This window comes from Salarias fasciatus, chromosome 7, assembly GCF_902148845.1.
Source record: "Salarias fasciatus chromosome 7, fSalaFa1.1, whole genome shotgun sequence".
NCBI lineage: Eukaryota > Metazoa > Chordata > Actinopteri > Blenniiformes > Blenniidae > Salarias > Salarias fasciatus.
Window position 1 is genome coordinate 31,130,353 of NC_043751.1, and position 16,216 is coordinate 31,146,568.

Genomic DNA, 16,216 nt, shown 5'->3' on the forward strand with positions numbered 1-16,216 from the left:
ATCGTCCATCTCTAGCTGCTGCAGCACTGAAACTCCCAATGCTAGTGAACGGAGCAGCTGATCAGCGTCTCCACATCTCCTCTAAACAAGGTCAGAAGGTCATTTTAAAGGTTTAGAAGGAACCAGAAGAGAAGCAGGTCTCTTACCAAACATTACCAGCTGACTTCAGCTCAGACTGTTTCATTTGATTCTCCAGAGTTGCACTTTAAAATGTCGGCGACTCTGCTGTCTGTTCATAGAACGAGGCGTCGGGAGCCGAGTGTCCGTCAGAGTCCAGTTCCTGCTGGAAGCAACAAAAACCTTTTTTACACAGGCGGGAACACGGACATCTGCCGTTAGCAAGAGTGTACGGAGTTAAAACCACGGAAAAGCCTCTCAAACACCCTGAACCTGTTTTAATCACAATCAGCGATTCACAAACAACCTGAGTGTGGTCTGGAAAATACTGAACATCGGTCAAACTACTGCGTTTTGCTTTATTAAATAAGAAACGTACCTTTCAGACAAATGAAAGACGAGTCAGAGACAAAGAGATGCTTTACACCAGAGCTGCTCAGTCCTGTTCCTGCAGAGCCCTGGCCAGCAGGTTTAGCTCTCTCCCTGCTTCAACACACCTGGATGCAATGACAGACTCATCCAGGGGCGTTGAAGCAGGGAAAGAGCTAAAGCCTGCTGGACAGGGTCTCTGCAGGAACAGGACTGCCCCCCCTGCTTTACACACACACAGAAACTCATTTCTTCGATGACAAAACTCTGTCATGTGACTTCTGACACTAATTTTCCTCCTCGCAGATCCAAACTCAGGCCAGGAAACTTTCTGGGACGTGTCCTGTAATTCACCCTCCACAGCAGCAGGGGGCGCTGCTGATTCCACGATGAATTCAAATTGGCTTCCCGGTGTGTTGAACTTAGTCACCGACGCAGTGTTAGTCCTCCTGAGCAGCTCCTGTTGTCACTTTGAATAAAGACTTGGGAAGGAAAAAATTGTACCGACTGCCTTAAATGGAGAGGAAGCAGAGGAAGCGCCCCCTGCTGCTGTGGAGGGTGAATTACAGGACACGTCCCAGAAAGTTTCCTGGCCTGAGTTTGGATCTGCGAGGAGGAAAATTAGTGTCAGAAGTCACATGACAGAGTTTTGTCATCGAAGAAATGAGTTTCTGTGTGTGTGTAAAGCAGGGGGGCAGTCCTGTTCCTGCAGAGACCCTGTCCAGCAGGCTTTAGCTCTTTCCCTGCTTCAACGCCCCTGGATGAGTCTGTCATTGCATCCAGGTGTGTTGAAGCAGGGAGAGAGCTAAACCTGCTGGCCAGGGCTCTGCAGGAACAGGACTGAGCAGCCCTGGTGTAAAGCATCTCTTTGTCTCTGACTCGTCTTTCATTTGTCTGAAAGGTACGTTTCTTATTTAATAAAGCAAAACGCAGTAGTTTGACCGATGTTCAGTATTTTCCAGACCACACTCAGGTTGTTTGTGAATCACTGATTGTGATTAAAACAGGTTCAGGGTGTTTGAGAGGCTTTTCCGTGGTTTTAACTCCGTACACTCTTGCTAACGGCTGATGTCCGAGTTTCTGCCTGTGTAAAAAAGGTTTTTGTTGCTTCCAGCAGGAACTGGACTCTGACGGACACTCGGCTCCCGACGCCTCGTTCTATGAACAGACAGCGGAGTCGCCGACATTTCAAAGTGTAAATCTGGAGAATCAAATGAAACAGTCTGAGCTGAAGTCAGCTGGTAATGTTTGGTAAGAGACCTACTTCTCTTCTGGTTCCTTCTAAACCTTTAAAATGACCTTCTGACCTTGTTTAGCGGAGATGTGGAAACGCTGATCAGCTGCTCCGCTCACTAGCATTGGGAGTTTCAGTGCTGCAGCAGGTAGAGATGGACGATATTCAGCCTGGGGAGGTCAAAGTTCATCAGGGTTTTAGGGTCCGGTAGCATCGGGTGACCCCGGCGAGCCGGCGGGCGAGCGACTGCGGCGGCTCAGTTCTCGGAGGAGTCGGTCTCCTCGGTGGAGCCGTCGCTCTCCACCTCCATCCTCCGGCGGTGGTGGAGGCTCCTCCGGGGCGACGCCTTCCTCTGCACCTCCTTCAGGGCCCCCACCGCGCTGCCGCTGCTGTTACTGCCGGGGCTCACCGAGATCTGGGCGATGCTGCGGGCGGGAGGGAGGAAGCGGCTGAAGCAGAGCGCGGCGAGGTCAGAGGTCACAGGCCGGAGCCTGACCTCTGAACACACTGCGGTTCGGCTCACACTCAGTTTAAAAAGCTTCAGTTTCAACAGAAATGACCTTTTCTGTTGAAACATACTTTCTAGAGTGTGTGTGTGTGTGTGTGTGTGTGTGTGTGTGTTTATTCTCTTACAGTTTGTCCAATTCTTGGTCCATCTCAGGATCGATGAGCAGCTCAGCTTGACTGGGTAACGCTCCTGAAGAGAGATGGAGACTGGAGTAAGAGGAGGAAGAGGAGGAGGAGGAGGAAGAATAGGAGGAAAAAGAAGAAGAGGAAGAGGAAGAAGAGGACGAGGAAAAGCAGGAGGAAGAGGAAGAAAAGGAGGAAGAAGAAGAGGATGAAGAGGCGGAGGAAGAAGAGGAAAAGATAAAGAAAAAGGAAGAGGAAAAGGAAGAAAAGAAGGAAGAAGAGGAGGAGGAGGAGGAGGAAGATATTAAACTCACCGATGTTTTGGTTGATGCTCTCGTCTTTAGCTAAACTCTTCAGGAAGCCGTAATACGAAACCCTGTCGCTCTGCTGGAGGATCTCCTTCATACAGGAACTGGAGGGATGACTACACACACACACACACACACACACACACACACACACACACACACACACACACACACACACACACACACACACACACACACACACACACACACACACACACAGGTGTGAGCTGGGCGGAGCGGCAGGCGGTGGTGGTGCTGACGGAGGCTCCTACCTGTGTTTGAACCTCTCACACAGCGCCTCCACACACTGAGCCAACATGGCCGCCTCCACGCCGTTCTCCTCCTCCTCCTCCTCCTCCTCTTCGTCCTGCTGCTCCTCCTCCTCCTCCTGCTGCTGCTGCTCCTCCTTGTCGTTCTCCCCGGCCGCCACCGGGGGGAGCTGCTCCACGGAGGTGGAGGTGGGGACGATGACGGTGTTTGGACTCTTTCCCGCCAACAGGTCCTGGTAGACGAGCAGCACGGCGTCCAGGAACTCTGCAGGTCAGCCGCCAGCCCGGGAGCTCAGATTACTCCGCCTCTCCTCCACCCACTGTGTGTGTGTGTGTGTGTGTGTGTGTGTGTGTGTGTGTGTGTGTGTGTGTGAGAACGGCCCGGGTACCTTGGTAGTAGAACTGCAGCTGGAAGGCGTACAGGAAGTCGGAGAAAGACAGCAGGCCGTCGGCGGCGGCGTCCATCAGGACGATCCTGCGGCAGATCGACAGGTTAGCAGCAGCTAGGAGGCGCTGGAGTCACGCGGACAGAGAGCTCCGCCCACCTGGCTGCACCCTGCACCGCCTCCACCGGGAAGTCCGGACACAGCAGCTGCAGCAGCGAGCGGTACTCCAGCACAGAGAGCAGGTCTGCAACACGCACGCACGCACACACACACACACAGCCGCTTACTGGAGGCACGTTAGCTTTAGCAATAGCATTACAATTCCCCTAAAATACTGTTTTAATGCTTGGCTGATTCAGCAATGTGAACCAAGTTCCAGTGGAAGGTAGCATTAGCATTAGCCTGGAACCACAGTAGCAGTGATTAGCATTAGCCTGGAACCACAGTAGCAGTGATTAGCATTAGCATTAGCCTGAAACCACAGTAGCAGTGATTAGCATTAGCATTAGCCTGGAACCACAGTAGCAGTGATTAGCATTAGCAGTAGCCTGGAACCACAGTAGCAGTGATTAGCATTAGCAGTAGCCTGGAACCACAGTAGCAGTGATTAGCATTAGCAGTAGCCTGAAACCACAGCAGCAGTGATTAGCATTAGCGTGTTCAAACAGTGATTAGCTCTGCTGCACGTTGATGATGAATCTCAGATTTCTGTTCTGCTTCTGGTTCCAGGGTGTTTTTAATTTGGAACTGGCTTAATCAAAATTAAGAATTCTATTCCTGATCTTGGTGTTTACACGGAAAAGTGAAGGATTAAGTCCTCTCTCCTGCCAGGGTCGGCGAAGCATTCTGATTGGACAGGCTGGCCGTGACGTAGTGACGTCTCCAGGAAGTAAACAGAGTTTTTCTCTCTTTCTTTCTGGATTCAAACTCAATTCTGAATAAAGCTTTCAGGCGTTTCCATGGTGATTTTGGAGCAGAATTAGGCTTTATTCAGATTTATAGAGGAATAAAAAGTCCCATGTAAACACATGGACCATATTAGTTCATAAATTTGCAAATGTAACCGCTAGTTAAAAAACAGCAGAAAGCTCCCGCTCACCGCCGCTCTTCCCGATCTGCCTGTAGCATCTCCAGAAGACCCTGATGAAGGACGCCCGGTTGTGAGGAGTCGCCCGGATGTAGCTGAACTCCCTGAAGAGGACGTGGTTACTGTTCTTCACACTGCTGAAGCTGTCAACACACGCACACACACGCACACACACGCACACATTAACTTGTAGCTAGCTCTAGACACATACATGAAACTATCTTTTCCAAGATGCTGTTTATCTCTATTAATCGTGAATTATCAGATTCAGCAGGATTACCACGCCTGACGGCGACATGTTCCAGAATCGTGGGGAATATTGTCATGAGCAGCGGTGTTCAAGCTGCGGCTCTGGAGCCACATGTGGCTCTTCAGGCCCTCTGTAGCGGCTCCATGGAGTCTTCGCCACATGATATGTGAATAAACATTCAACTTATTTTTAAATGACTAATTAATGATTTGTCTCTTGGTTCAAAAGAGATTCAAAAAAGGTTCAAGTCAAATTGGGAAAAATAGATAAAACCACAAGAAATGGGGGAAAACATCATGGAACAGCTTATAAACCTGAAATGTCTCCAAGTTCTAACATAAGAAAAGAAAAGAAAAATAAAGAAAATAAAAAATAAAAAAGTAAACAAAACTGTTTAAAAGCAGATTTAATGGCCAAAATTTCAAAACTGTCAACAAAAAAAACCTCAAAACAGGAACAAAACTGTTAAAATCGGGTAGAAAAACTGGTTCAATGTAATAAAAATGTTCACTATTCTGAACTGTAGTTAAAACTTCATGAACGCATCATGAGATCTAGTTTCTGTTTGTTCATCGAAACCAAGAATGAAGCTTCCTGAGCTGCATTCGCCCGGTTTTAAAGGCTAAATGTTCTTTAAGGCTCCAGAACTACTGGACTTGAAGGAAAGTCACAGAACCCTGGCCATGAACGACACGGACCGTGTGTGAGACTCACTATTCGGCGAAATACCGGATCACTCCGAACTGCGTGTACTCCTCCCGGTGTTCCAGCAGCTGAGTCACGGCGTCACTCAGGTAGAACAACACGTTGCTATCCGCTACAAACAAACAAACAAACAAACAAACAAACATGAGAGCGCAGTGACAGCTAGCTCCTTTAGCTCCGCTGCTAACCGCGCCGCGGCGGACTTACCGAGGTATTCCTCCGCGGGGACGGCGCCGTTAAGCCGGCTCATACTGCTGCGTCTGTCCGGTAAGTCGAGCTGAATTCATCTACATTTACCGGATGACAGTGTGTTTCTAGCTCGAACTCCAACGACTTATACGCTTAGCATGTTAGCCGCTAGCTTAAAGTACCGACTCCATGGAAACAGATGAGATGTTTGGTGTTACTCTGGGAAAAGTCCCCTAACAACACGACACAAAAGAAGGGTTCCTCCTATGATGACGGTGACGATGAAGATCTTAGTGTTTCTTGTCGTTCCATTCTTTATATTCCTATATAAATGCCCAATAACCTATGTCATTTTAATATTTCACATTTTTCAGTTTCCATTCTTTTTTTAATATTTTTAACTTATTTATTTATTTAACTTACTTATTTATTCTTTGTTCTTTTATTTGATATTTATTATTTGGAGTAAAGTTACTAAGAAGTTCCCGCTGTGATTTTGGAGTATTTCTATTCTATTCTATTCTATTCTATTCTATTCTATTCTATTCTATTCTATAAGCTGTGAAATGTTGTGCAGGTAATTATGAATCACGTGATAATCACATTTGTCACATAAACGTTACAATGTGCAGTTATGTGTCTCCAAATACAAATAATTAAAAACAATTAATATATAGTAAGTGATAAAAAAGAAGAGATAATTATAAGCCTAGATAATTAGAATATAATAGAATAGAATACAATAGAATACAATAGAATAGAATACTTTATTAATCTCACAGTGGAGAAATTTACAGGTGCACGAGGCTCATAGAACACACTGAAATGCAATGAAAGCAATGAATGGTGCAATAAAGAACAACATATAGTGCAAATCATAGTAGCTAAAGACAAGGTATGTACATGAATCTTAAAAATTTAACAGGAAATATATATTAAATACAATATATACAATATAACAAACACAAATACACAATACAATATAATACAATAATAATAATCATCCATAACAATATATTTTTTTCAAATTAATCCAAAAGCTTTTGAAGGTTTTGTCTAATTTTATCTTTAGTCTCAAACAGATAAAAACTTTTTATTTTGCAGTTATCATTAAACACCTACACTACAAACACAATTAAATCCAGCCAGTCAGCGCTCAGAGGTGTGAAGTCAGTGTCAGGAAATCAGCCAATAGCAGGCGCGCACAGAACAAACGGGGCGGAACCACATTCAGACCAACCAATAATCAGCCTTTGGAGGCGGAACAGTACATGATGTGGACTAATCAGCAGTGAGACTCGAGCCAGCAGGGTGGAGTTAAGTTTGAATTCAGCCAATTATCTGGCTGGTCTGGTGAGCGCTCCGCTTGCCCCGCCTCTTTCTAGGCTCCCCACCCTAGGAGTCAATTCAATAATCAACACGAGCAGACAGGAAAAACCTCGTCAAAATAAGAGTGAAGGGCGTCAATGGCTTTTAGGGCGTTGTATTGTTTCACTCAGCTCTGTCAGAGACTCTGTTCATAAAGAAACACATCTTCATTTCATCATCTCCCCAAATCTCTAATCGAATACCCTTATTGTTTTACACTTTCCTTCAACTAGAATACAAATGAAAATATATTCTGGAGTGTGTGCACTAACATTCATTTTTCAAAGTCTGTTTTTAAAAAAAAATTAATTCAGTGCATGAAAATGAACAAAAACGTTTAATTGACTGAACCGTGAGTGTATTATTGTTATTATTACTATTATTATTATTATTATTATTATTATTATTATTATTGCTATTACCATCAGTGTTGTTGATGTCAGTGCTCTTGCATTAAGCCCCCGCGACCCTGATCGGGGGACGGATGGGCGTCTGCAGGTCTGCTCTGCTCGCTGTGTGTGTGTGTGTGTGTGTGTATGTGTGTGTGTGTGTGTGTGTGTGTGTGTGTGTGTGTGTGTGTGTGTGTGAGTGTGTGAGTGTGTGAGCGTGAGCGTGTGTGTCAGTGTGTGTCAGTGTGTGAGCGTTTGTGTCTGTGAACGTTTTATTTTGTACCGGAAGCTGCGCCGCCTCGCCCCGCCCCCTCCCCTCCGCTCCCAGCCTCCCATATAAAACCCATCGGCCGGGATCTGCTCCTCATCTTATTACCACCTCCGCCTACCTTGACCGGCAGCGTCCGTATTGTCTCTCCCGGAGACGCAGACAGGTAACGGAGCTCGGATGAACCGGTGTCCTCGCTCGGCCCGGAGCTCCGGGGCTGCAGGGGGAAGCTCTGCAGGAGCTCCCCGCGCCGCCCCGATGCGCCTGCGGCCGCTCTGAACTGCGTTGTTCGGCCTGTCTGTTGGCGCGGAGGGGACGTTAGCCATTAGCCACTAGCCTGTCAGCTCGGTCCTCAGCAGTCAACCGACAGAGGGTTCGAACTACCAACCGTATTGCAGAGACACGGCGCACCCGACACGGCGCACATCAATATATAACACTGCTGCCTGCATGCTTGATTTTTTTAAAATGACCGTTTAAGCGGGTTTGTTCAGAAGGAGCGGGCTAGCGTGCTAACCTAGCAACTGTTGTTGCTAGGTTAGCTGGTTAATGGCGCTCTGACCAGTAACGACTAGTTAAAGCTGCTCGACCACTCCCTGCCTGTGCAGATTGGTGGCAACTAACACGATAACCAGCGGACGAGCGGTTTGTCCTTCCGTGTGTGTAGTATTGTTAGTGTGAGAGAGAGTGTGTGTGTGTGTGTGTGTGGGGCTGCAGGGTGATGGCGCTGTGTGTACCTCTGCTCATCTTTCCCCGTGTTTCCACTGTAACTGCGGGATTTGTTTATTTTTCAGAGTGAAACCATTTACTTGTGCTGGTTTAGCTGATCAGGAACTCTAATGTTCTCTGATATATTCAATTACAGAGCAGCTCTGCTGGGAAGCATTATGGTGCTGGTGTCCTTAATAATCTGTTTACAATCTCCAGTTTGCTTCCAGGCATGTCTTTAAACTTGGTTTTTATTGTTTGTATTGGTGGAAGTGTGAGGAGCTGCTGTGACGGTTGGATTTCCCATTAAGATAGTAGACCTTCCTAGTTTATGGTTTATGGCCCTGCTTGTTGTCTGAATGCTGCACTGGCTCAGAGAACGTTTCAGGATTGACTTTATGCTTAGTGTTTGGTTGTGAAGCTTTAATTAAAGCATTCCATGGACACAGCTTCAACACTGAAAACAGTGACGATGCATGTTGCTCGCTAGTTTGTGCTGTTGGTGGTTTTTGTAGTGGAACCACACACATGCTGCAGAGAAGAAAACACTGTAAACATTATCAATGGGAGAGCAGACGATGATGTTTGGTTATTATGGTGACTGTGGACTCTACAACTACCAGGAGAATCTGGATCGGGAGTCATGACCCTCTGGAGGAAAACATCCACTGAGCATGTGCAGAACTGTTGGCTCAGGCTGTGGTGCTCATGTGCAGTAGCAGCATTTCAGCCTGGAGCTCAGGCATTTTCACAAAGTTGTGATTTCCTTTTTTTTTCCACTGAGTCGGGAGAGTTTTCAAAAAGTGGCATTTTCAGTGGCACAGTTATGTTATGGAGGAAGATGCTCTATAATCTGATGTTAATGTTTCATAAACGGATCCAGGAAGTCATAATGAGAAGAGGCAGGAAGTAATAAACCATCATGGAAGCAGATAGTTGTCAGAAACAAGCTCGCTGTTGTTTTAGCATGCTAATGCTGACGTTCAGTCATGGTTTCTCCAGCCTGAGGCTGATTTCAGTTCTTTCATGTTGCTCTCAATCATGAATTCAGGAAAAGAACTGAACAAGAGTTTAGTGACAAAGCAGGGTTTTTCTCTTGCTCTTCGTCTTCTTTTTGTTTTTAACCTGCTGCTCTTTGCCCTCTGAGGATGAATCGTTCTTTCTTTTTCTGTTTCTGAACCTTGGGAGTGTTTCTGTTGAAGCTGCAGTCCACATGTGGAGCAGCGCAGACTAAAAGCTTCTTCGCAGTGACTTCCTCCCTGACTGGAGTTACAGTCCTGCAGAAACTCGAGTTATTGATCAGTTCTGAGATTGTTTGATCACAGTAACTGTTCCTGACTTTTAGAGAATGAATAACAGTGAGACTCTAATGATGAGATTTACTTTAGTGTAGATGTAGAGACGTTCTGCCAAACGGCGACTGAGTCCTGTCATGTCTGGATTGGTGCAAGAATGTGAGCTGGAGGGGCAACGCTGCTGGAAATCGGCCTCCTCTTGAACTTTGTAGTCCTCTGTCTTGAGGCTGTTAGCATTAGCAGTTAGCTTTGAGGCTAGCATCGTGGAGTGGAGTCTGGAGAAGTTCAGTGTGACCTCTGGGGTGTAACCCGCCTCCACCCACACTCAGCTGGGGTCGGCTCCAGGGAACCTCATTTGGAGAAAGCCCAGTCAAGACGGGATTTAAAAAAAAAAAAAAAAAGCTGATTAGTTCTACAACAGGAACTTTACCCCATGAAGAGTTATTAATACCTAAATCTGAGCTTATTGATAATAATTCCCAGCCTTGCTCGGTACCGTGCTGACCTGTGGCAGCGGGTCTGACTCGCCTCTCACCTGTCTGCTCACGTTGGTCCATCCCTCGCTGTCGAGCCTCCAGAGCGCTGTCAGGCGGGACAGGAAACATGATGCTGCCTCCGCCGTACTCCACTGTAGGGATGGTGCTGACGTGGTCTCCTCCAAACACCGCCTGATGTTCCCTCCCGAGAGCTGAACGTTTGTCTCATCAGACTGGAGAATCAAATCGAGCTCCCCCTGGTTCTGAGAGTCTTCAGACGATCGATGATCTTCAGTTCTTCATCGGCCTGTCACGATAGTCAAATCAATTAATCGCACGATAAGAAAAAATGAGGTCGGTAAGTTTGCCAGGCGCGATAAATTTACATTTTCCAAAGAAGCTAGAAACGTCTCATACTGACTCCTTTCGGCTCTGTAGCGTAATGAAGAGTGAACTAGTGATGCACTGAAAATTTGGCCACCGAAATTTTCCGGCCGAAAATGGCTCAAAAGTGTATTTTTGGCTTTCGGCCGAAAGAAGAAAATCACCGAAACAACACAGCCGAAAATAATTGGTGATGACGTGGCGGTAATGCTAAAGCAAACCTTTTAATGCCTCATGTCTGCTTTATTAATGCCTCAAATCAGGTTTTGAAATTTATTTAACTTTTTACAGTGCGCATTTCAGCAGCGTCACCTCTCACTCACACTCCGCGCACTCGTTTCCCTGATGAACACGCACACACACACCAGCACACATAAAATAGTTGTATTATTAACTGTTAATAATAATCAAGAACATATTAAAATAAGTCTCCCCGCCTGCGCACCAGGACGGACACCCCCCCCCACGTCCGTCCTCACCCTGCTCATTTGATTCTGGGACTGCAGGCTCCACAGGACAAAGGTATTTATTCAGGAAATATATTCGTTCAAAAATTACTTTATGGAAATGAGAAATACATGGTTTGCTGTACTTTGGAGGATATAATATTTTACCTGAATCTGTAATTGGCACCTCTGGAGACGCTGCAGGGCTCCTGCTGTCAATACCGTGTTCACTGTTGTGTTGAGATTTATTACATTAGTTTATTTTTTACACTATTTTATGTTATTATTTAGTTGTAAACTGACAGCAGCCTACAGTAATTCTCTATACCTGGAGGTGACGCGTGAGCGCTTCCAGGCGCCACTGCAGGTTCTGCGCTGGACTGTACAGCAGCTGGAGGTCGGTCGGGTATTTTTGGGGCAGCAGGATTACATTTGTTTCGCTGTTTGGCCCGTGGCTGTTCTGACTCTGATTCAGGACTTTCCTCCTCTTCACTCCAGTCAAGATCGCTGATGTCCGACACGTCTCCGCCATCCGACTCCCCCTTACTGACCTCCTGTGTCATTGCTAAAGCTTCTTCCACCTTATATCTCTTCATTATGCCTCTTTTTATTGTCTTTCTTTTGGGATTTGGTTGATATTTTTGGCCGTCTGTCTGATTGTCTGCTGTCAGAGCTAGCTCCCTGTTCAGATGCACGCATATGAACCATTTAACCTTTAAAATGTGTCTTTTTTATCAGCAGTCTGTGAGACCGCTGTTGGCCTTTGGAGGTATAAATGCTTTGTAATATGTGTGTCATTGTTAGGACCTTATTTGCTTCAGAAAAACAGTTTCCTCATTTTTCGGTTTCGCCAAGAATTTTTATTGTGGTGCATCCCTAATTGTTACATTCATTAAAAAATTGCAAAAAAAAAAAACCAAACAAAAACTGCAATATTATTGTTTATCGCATTAAATTCTGGGACAATTTATCGTCCAACAAAATTTGTTATCGTGACAGGCCTAGTTCTTCACAGGATGATCTGGTTTGAGACATGGTGTAGAATCTCTGCAGCTGTCAGTACTTCAGGATCGACTGTGTTCTAGTTTGACCCAGGGGTGTTCAACCTGTGGTTCTTCAGTCCCTCTGTAGCAGCTCCATGAAGCCTTCACCACATGATATGTGAATAAACACCCAACTTATTTTTAAATTATTATATGATTCTTCACTCTCGGTTCAAAAGGGATTCAAAAAAAGTCTAAGTAAAATTAGGAAAAACAGCAAAAACCACAAGAAATGGAGAAAAAAATAATAGAAAAGCTTAAAAAAATCTGAAACGTCTCCAATTTCTAACATAAGAAAATGAAATATGGCAGAAAAAGCAATCAAAGCTGTTTTAAAAAGAGGTAAAATTGAAATTTCAAAATTGTCTACAGAAAAAGCTTGAAAAGAAAAAAACTGTTAAAATCAGGAACAAAAACTGGCTCAATGTAATAAAATGTTCTCTGTTCTGAACTGAGTTAAAACTTCATGATGCTTCATCAGATCTCGTTTCTGTCTGAAGCTTCCTGAGCTGCATTAAAGGTTCTTTATGGCTCCAGAACTGCTGGACTAGAGGAAAGTCACTGAAACGGTTCTTCAGGTCATGAAGGCAGCAGAACTCTGGTCTGACGTCTTGATGCTCCCTGAACTCGTCCAGCTGCTGCTTTCCTCCCATCGGCGTTGAGCCTTGAAGGAAACCCTCCCCTGTTGTTGTTTATGTGAGGACGCCTTCCAGCCTGGACTGGATCGATGTGCAGTAAAAGGCCGCCGCCCCTCCCTGAGTGCACGTTAGGCCGCGGCACGCTCAGCTGATCACTGGGAGCGAGCGAGACGACTTCTGCTGCAGCTCAAACGCTCACCACGGCTTCTTCTCCTTGTTTTCCAGAGGAGCACCTGTGGGGAAGCCCAGCCCCCGACCCGCCGCCATGGGGGACGATAGCGAGTGGATGAAGCTTCCCGTCGACCAGAAATGTGAACACAAGGTGAGCGAGTGTGTTCGGTGTGTTTTGAGAGCCGAGTCCTCGGGACGGTCACGCCGTTCAGTCAAGTTACAGACAGACTCATGACAGGAGCAGGTGACCACAGGTTGAGCCTCAGGTGTTTATCATGGGAGGAAACGCCCTCACTGCAAACAGAGCAGCTGACGCTCCGCCGCCCAGGGCCGGGTCAGTCTGGCCGGTTCAGCAGCTGGCTTTCCCAGGGCGTGTTCCCCTAAGCAGAGATGTTCCGATACCGAGTACCGATCCGATACCAGTATGCTATAAAATAACACCAGGCCTCGCCTGCAGGACTGTCACATGATCATCACGGTGGTGAGGCCCGGCTCAGGTTAAACCCTCTAACATGAATCAATACAGCAGATTCAAGGCATTCCTTTTTAAATAGAACAGTATAAAAAACAGCAGTGCAAATACAACTGAACTAAATCAATCTAGGAATAATTACTTTCAATAACTTAAAGTGCAGCCCCGATATTTTTAAATTAACAGGGAGTTTAAATAGAACAATATAAAGCAGTAGTGCAGCGACAACGTAAATAAATCTAGGACTATATGTCGTTGCATATTTAAATTGAAGTGCAGGCACAAGATTGCAAAATGAAGACATTTAGATAACAGTATAAATAACGGTAGTGCAACAGTAACTTAATAAGCAAATCTAGATTTTTTTTTTTTAATTAGGGCGCAAACATAATATAGTAAAATCAACAGGGTATTTATATAGAATAGTAAAAAAAAAAAAAAAAAAGTTCAACCGCAACTTTAAAGACTTCTTTCCAAAATATTATGGTCCAAAACCAACCTATAAAGTTACATTCAAAAAATAAAAATCCAGAAGCTGCACACTGAACAAAAAAAGAGGCTTCTTTAACGGGCGCTCCACATCTTTCACGTGATCCGTTCTTCCTCGTCTGTCAAAAACGGCAAGTTGCAGCACAGTCGGCACGTTTACATGGACCACGTATAATCGGCTTATCTGGCGGAGTGGATTGTAAATGCATCATGTAAACGACCGAGTGGATCCGCTTCACCCGGAGTGGACTGTGTTTCAGAGCCGATTGTACGAAGTGGTCTACACCGATCGACAATCCGCTCTGTGTCTCATATAAACGCCGCCTGACAGCGGAGCGGATTAAACGGGGGATTACTTGTTCCGCGCATGCGTTCCCTCGTACGTAGTGACGTGTGCCGTAAACGGGAAGCAGGACGGTCAAAAACCAGCAGAAGAACGACGGTGGTTAAAAAAAACATCGCTCCCATGCGACCCTGAACGCACCACTCACGTGACGGTGCACGACGCAAGATGGCGGCGCCCAGCTGCTAGATCCAACAACTTTTCTTTCCCGACTTTCCATCTGCTTCTGCTTTTTCGTTTTTGGGTTTTTCTTCGGCCCCCTCTTTCTTTTTTCACGGATGATCTTACTCATTTATCGACCTGGACGACTTAGAGGAATACATTGACCACTTTTTTGCATCATACTGCACAGTAAACATGGCCACTTCACCTACCTCCGGAAAATCCAGCTTCTCTCCAGCCTGCAAAAGACCCCACTCAAACTCTCTACCCAGCTCAGGCTCATCTCCATCTTCATCCCCAAAGTCACTCCGCCATCCGGAGGTAAGCGACATTCTCATTTCAATAAACCTAAAACTCTCCGGACTCGACGCCAGAATTGCTCTCGTCGAAGTACTTCATAAAGAGTTTCAGTCACTCCGTCAAAGCCTAGAATTCAGCCACGAACAGATCGAAATCCTCACTAAAGAAAACAAAACTCTCCACAAATCCGTCAATACCGTCAATAACCAGCTCACCTCTGTCACAACCCAGCTCACCTCCGTCACCGCCGAAAATAAAGCAATGAAAGAAACAATACTGGACTTACAAGCACGCAGTATGAGAGACAATCTGGTTTTTTCCGGCATCCCTGAACACACCGCAGAAGACCCAGAGAAATCAGTTTTGGACTTCATTAAACACCAGCTCAAACTCCCCCCGGACACAGTCAAAAACATAACCTTCCACCGCGTTCACCGTTTAGGACAGAAAAACCCCAACAACATCCGACCCCGCCCAATTGTCGCCAAATTTGAACATTTTAAACAGAAAGAACTGGTTAAACAACAAGGAAAACGGCTAAAAGGAACGGACTTTGGACTCAACGATCAATACCCGAAAGAAATCATGGACAGACGCAAAAAACTCTTCCCCATCCGTAAACAAATGATATCTGAAGGAAGAAAGGCAATCATCTCTGTGGACAAACTTTACATCAACGGACAGTTATACCGCAGCCAGGACATCACCCCCTGGTTATATTAGCCCCCCTTCTCTCATGTAAATAACATCCCCCTCCCCCCTCCCCCCACACTTTCTCTCCCCTCTACATGGACCTCCTCTCCGCCCCTCTTTCTCTCTCTCCGCCACTGTTTCCACACATGGACTCTCAGAAACATTTACTGTATGCACCGACGTCTCGCTCCGCACACCACGTGCTTCGATAAGCAGCGCTGCCACCGTGTTTTGTTGTTCAGTGTTTTTGTCTTGCTTGTAATTTCTGTGTTTGTTCTTTTCCTGTTTTGTTTTGTTAGAACAGAGACTCTCACACACACACATCCACATATCTCCACAGTCACACTCACATGAACACCCACTCAACATAATGTCCCCTTTTCTCTTTGAAATCAACCCACCTACATGTCAACTGTAAAATTTGTAACCTGGAATGTGCGTGGTATGGGCACACGGTTAAAGATAAATAAAATATTCAATCACCTCACCTCACTCCAGGCAGATATCTGTTTGTTACAAGAAACACACCTCTCAGAACTAGACAACACTAAACTACTATCATCCCAATTCACCCATTCATTTTCATCTCACTACAATAAAAAACAAAGAGGAGTTTGTATTTTAATTAGCAAATCTATATCATTCATCCATAACTCCACCATCACTGACCCAGAAGGAAGATTCGTAATCATTAACATATCAATCAACAATAGCTCCCTCACAATAGGTAATCTATACGGCCCAAACACTGACGACCCATCTTTTTTTCAATAATTTCTTTTCATCCTTGTGCAGCTTTTCTGACTCTCAAATAATAATCGGTGGCGACTTCAACACAGTTTTAGACCCATCAATAGACCGATCCAACACATCCGGAAATAAACGCACCTGGCAATCTACAGAAACAATAATCCAGTTCATGAGAGATTTTGGTCTTGGTGACAGCTGGCGCCTTCAACATCCAACAGCAAAAGAATTCTCATTTTTCTCACCAGTACATCATTCATACTCACGTATTGACTTCTTT

The 16,216-nt window shown here is 45.5% G+C and overlaps 2 protein-coding genes across 5 annotated transcripts in view; one reads left to right on the top strand and one right to left on the bottom strand.

Moving 5' to 3' along the window:
* Positions 1-1,290: 1,290 nt before the first annotated feature.
* cstpp1 (centriolar satellite-associated tubulin polyglutamylase complex regulator 1) lies at positions 1,291-5,742 on the bottom strand. Of its 3 annotated transcripts, XM_030096686.1 has the most exons (9): positions 5,563-5,742; positions 5,365-5,467; positions 4,413-4,543; positions 3,473-3,557; positions 3,317-3,402; positions 2,931-3,192; positions 2,665-2,774; positions 2,354-2,417; positions 1,294-2,145 (listed from the first exon to the last, which is right to left on the bottom strand). In XM_030096686.1, the coding sequence occupies exons 1-9, from the start codon at positions 5,603-5,605 to the stop codon at positions 1,977-1,979; spliced, it is 1,053 nt and encodes a 350-aa protein (XP_029952546.1). In that variant the 5' UTR covers positions 5,606-5,742; the 3' UTR covers positions 1,294-1,976. The 3 variants fall into 3 exon arrangements, with proteins under 3 accessions (XP_029952548.1, XP_029952546.1, XP_029952547.1); XM_030096687.1 differs by lacking the exon at positions 1,294-2,145 and having other exon boundaries at positions 2,350-2,417; XM_030096688.1 differs by lacking the exons at positions 3,473-3,557; positions 5,563-5,742 and having other exon boundaries at positions 1,291-2,145.
* A 1,880-nt stretch (positions 5,743-7,622) lies between these two features.
* ckap5 (cytoskeleton associated protein 5) overlaps positions 7,623-16,216 on the top strand; it is a 39,964-nt gene continuing 31,370 nt past the window's right edge. For both annotated transcript variants that reach the window (XM_030095665.1, XM_030095666.1), the window contains exons 1-2: positions 7,623-7,735; positions 12,785-12,881. In XM_030095665.1, coding sequence (XP_029951525.1) covers positions 12,825-12,881 — 57 coding nt within the window. In that variant the 5' untranslated portion in view covers positions 7,623-7,735; positions 12,785-12,824. The remainder of the gene's footprint in view (positions 7,736-12,784; positions 12,882-16,216) is intronic.

Excerpts from the sequence above, each read along its gene's own strand:
- cstpp1 (XM_030096686.1), bottom strand. The coding sequence starts at position 5,605 with ATGAGCCGGCTTAACGGCGCCGTCCCCGCGGAGGAATACCTCG. Across the intron at positions 5,468-5,562 it reads CCCCGCGGAGGAATACCTCG|CGGATAGCAACGTGTTGTTC; the intron begins GTAAGTCCGCCG and ends GTTTGTTTGTAG. Across the intron at positions 2,418-2,664 it reads GAGCATCAACCAAAACATCG|GAGCGTTACCCAGTCAAGCT; the intron begins GTGAGTTTAATA and ends ATCTCTCTTCAG.